This window comes from Daktulosphaira vitifoliae, unplaced genomic scaffold (assembly GCF_025091365.1).
Source record: "Daktulosphaira vitifoliae isolate Bord-2020 unplaced genomic scaffold, ASM2509136v1 Scaffold_5824, whole genome shotgun sequence".
NCBI classification, from domain to species: Eukaryota; Metazoa; Arthropoda; class Insecta; order Hemiptera; family Phylloxeridae; genus Daktulosphaira; species Daktulosphaira vitifoliae.
Genome location: NW_026105384.1, coordinates 1 through 753, shown reverse-complemented (window position 1 = coordinate 753; position 753 = coordinate 1). Strand labels below are relative to the sequence as shown.

The following is a 753-nucleotide window of genomic DNA, read 5'->3' as shown; positions in this document are numbered from 1 at the left end:
TTATGGGCACGCCTTTGATGACCACCCCTTCAGAAAAAAAATTAAATAGTGTATATTATTTACAACAGCTATTTTTTTTTATCTTTATAGACTACAATCGTGACGGAGAGAAGAACATTACAGACGACGGAGATACACCGGTCGTGGGATTGTTGTCTTTGATTGACAACGACTAGTCACTAGTCATTTACTGGGCTAAAAAGCCTAAATCTTATAGAAATCACCAAAAAGCTATAAAATGGCTACAATAGATGGACGACCCGCCCAGTATGGGGTGACGTTAAAGAATCTAAGAGAGCTCATGGAGCATAGGGGGCGTGAAGGTATTACCAAGCTCAACGAACTTGGTGGAGTACAAGACTTATGTAAAAAGCTGTATACGTCACCAAGTGAAGGTAAATAATATTTAAGCTAAAAAATGACAAGTCTTTATTAAAATAAATACTGTTTTTGAGAACAGGATTAAGTGGTTCTAGTGCAGATCTAGAGCATAGGAAAGAAACATTTGGCTCAAATACTATACCACCCAAACCGCCTAAAACGTTCATGCAACTTATTTGGGAAGCCTTACAAGACGTAACTCTTATTATTTTGGAGATAGCTGCATTGGTTTCTCTGATCCTATCGTTATATAAACCAAACGACGGAGGAAGTATGCGTATAATTATGTTTTATTCTAATTTGAAAAATTATAATTTAACATATTAAAGCTAATATATATATATATATATATATATTTTTATAATAGATATT

General features: G+C 34.1%; 1 protein-coding gene across 1 annotated transcript; it reads left to right on the top strand.

Moving 5' to 3' along the window:
- Nucleotides 1–73: 73 nt before the first annotated feature.
- Nucleotides 74–652, top strand: LOC126910176 (plasma membrane calcium-transporting ATPase 2-like; the record flags this gene model as incomplete). Its single annotated transcript, XM_050692549.1, has 2 exons — nucleotides 74–395; nucleotides 461–652. Coding segments are annotated over exons 1-2 (349 nt in total), but the record flags the coding sequence as incomplete, so codon positions are not given.
- Between the last annotated feature and the right edge of the window lie 101 nt (nucleotides 653–753).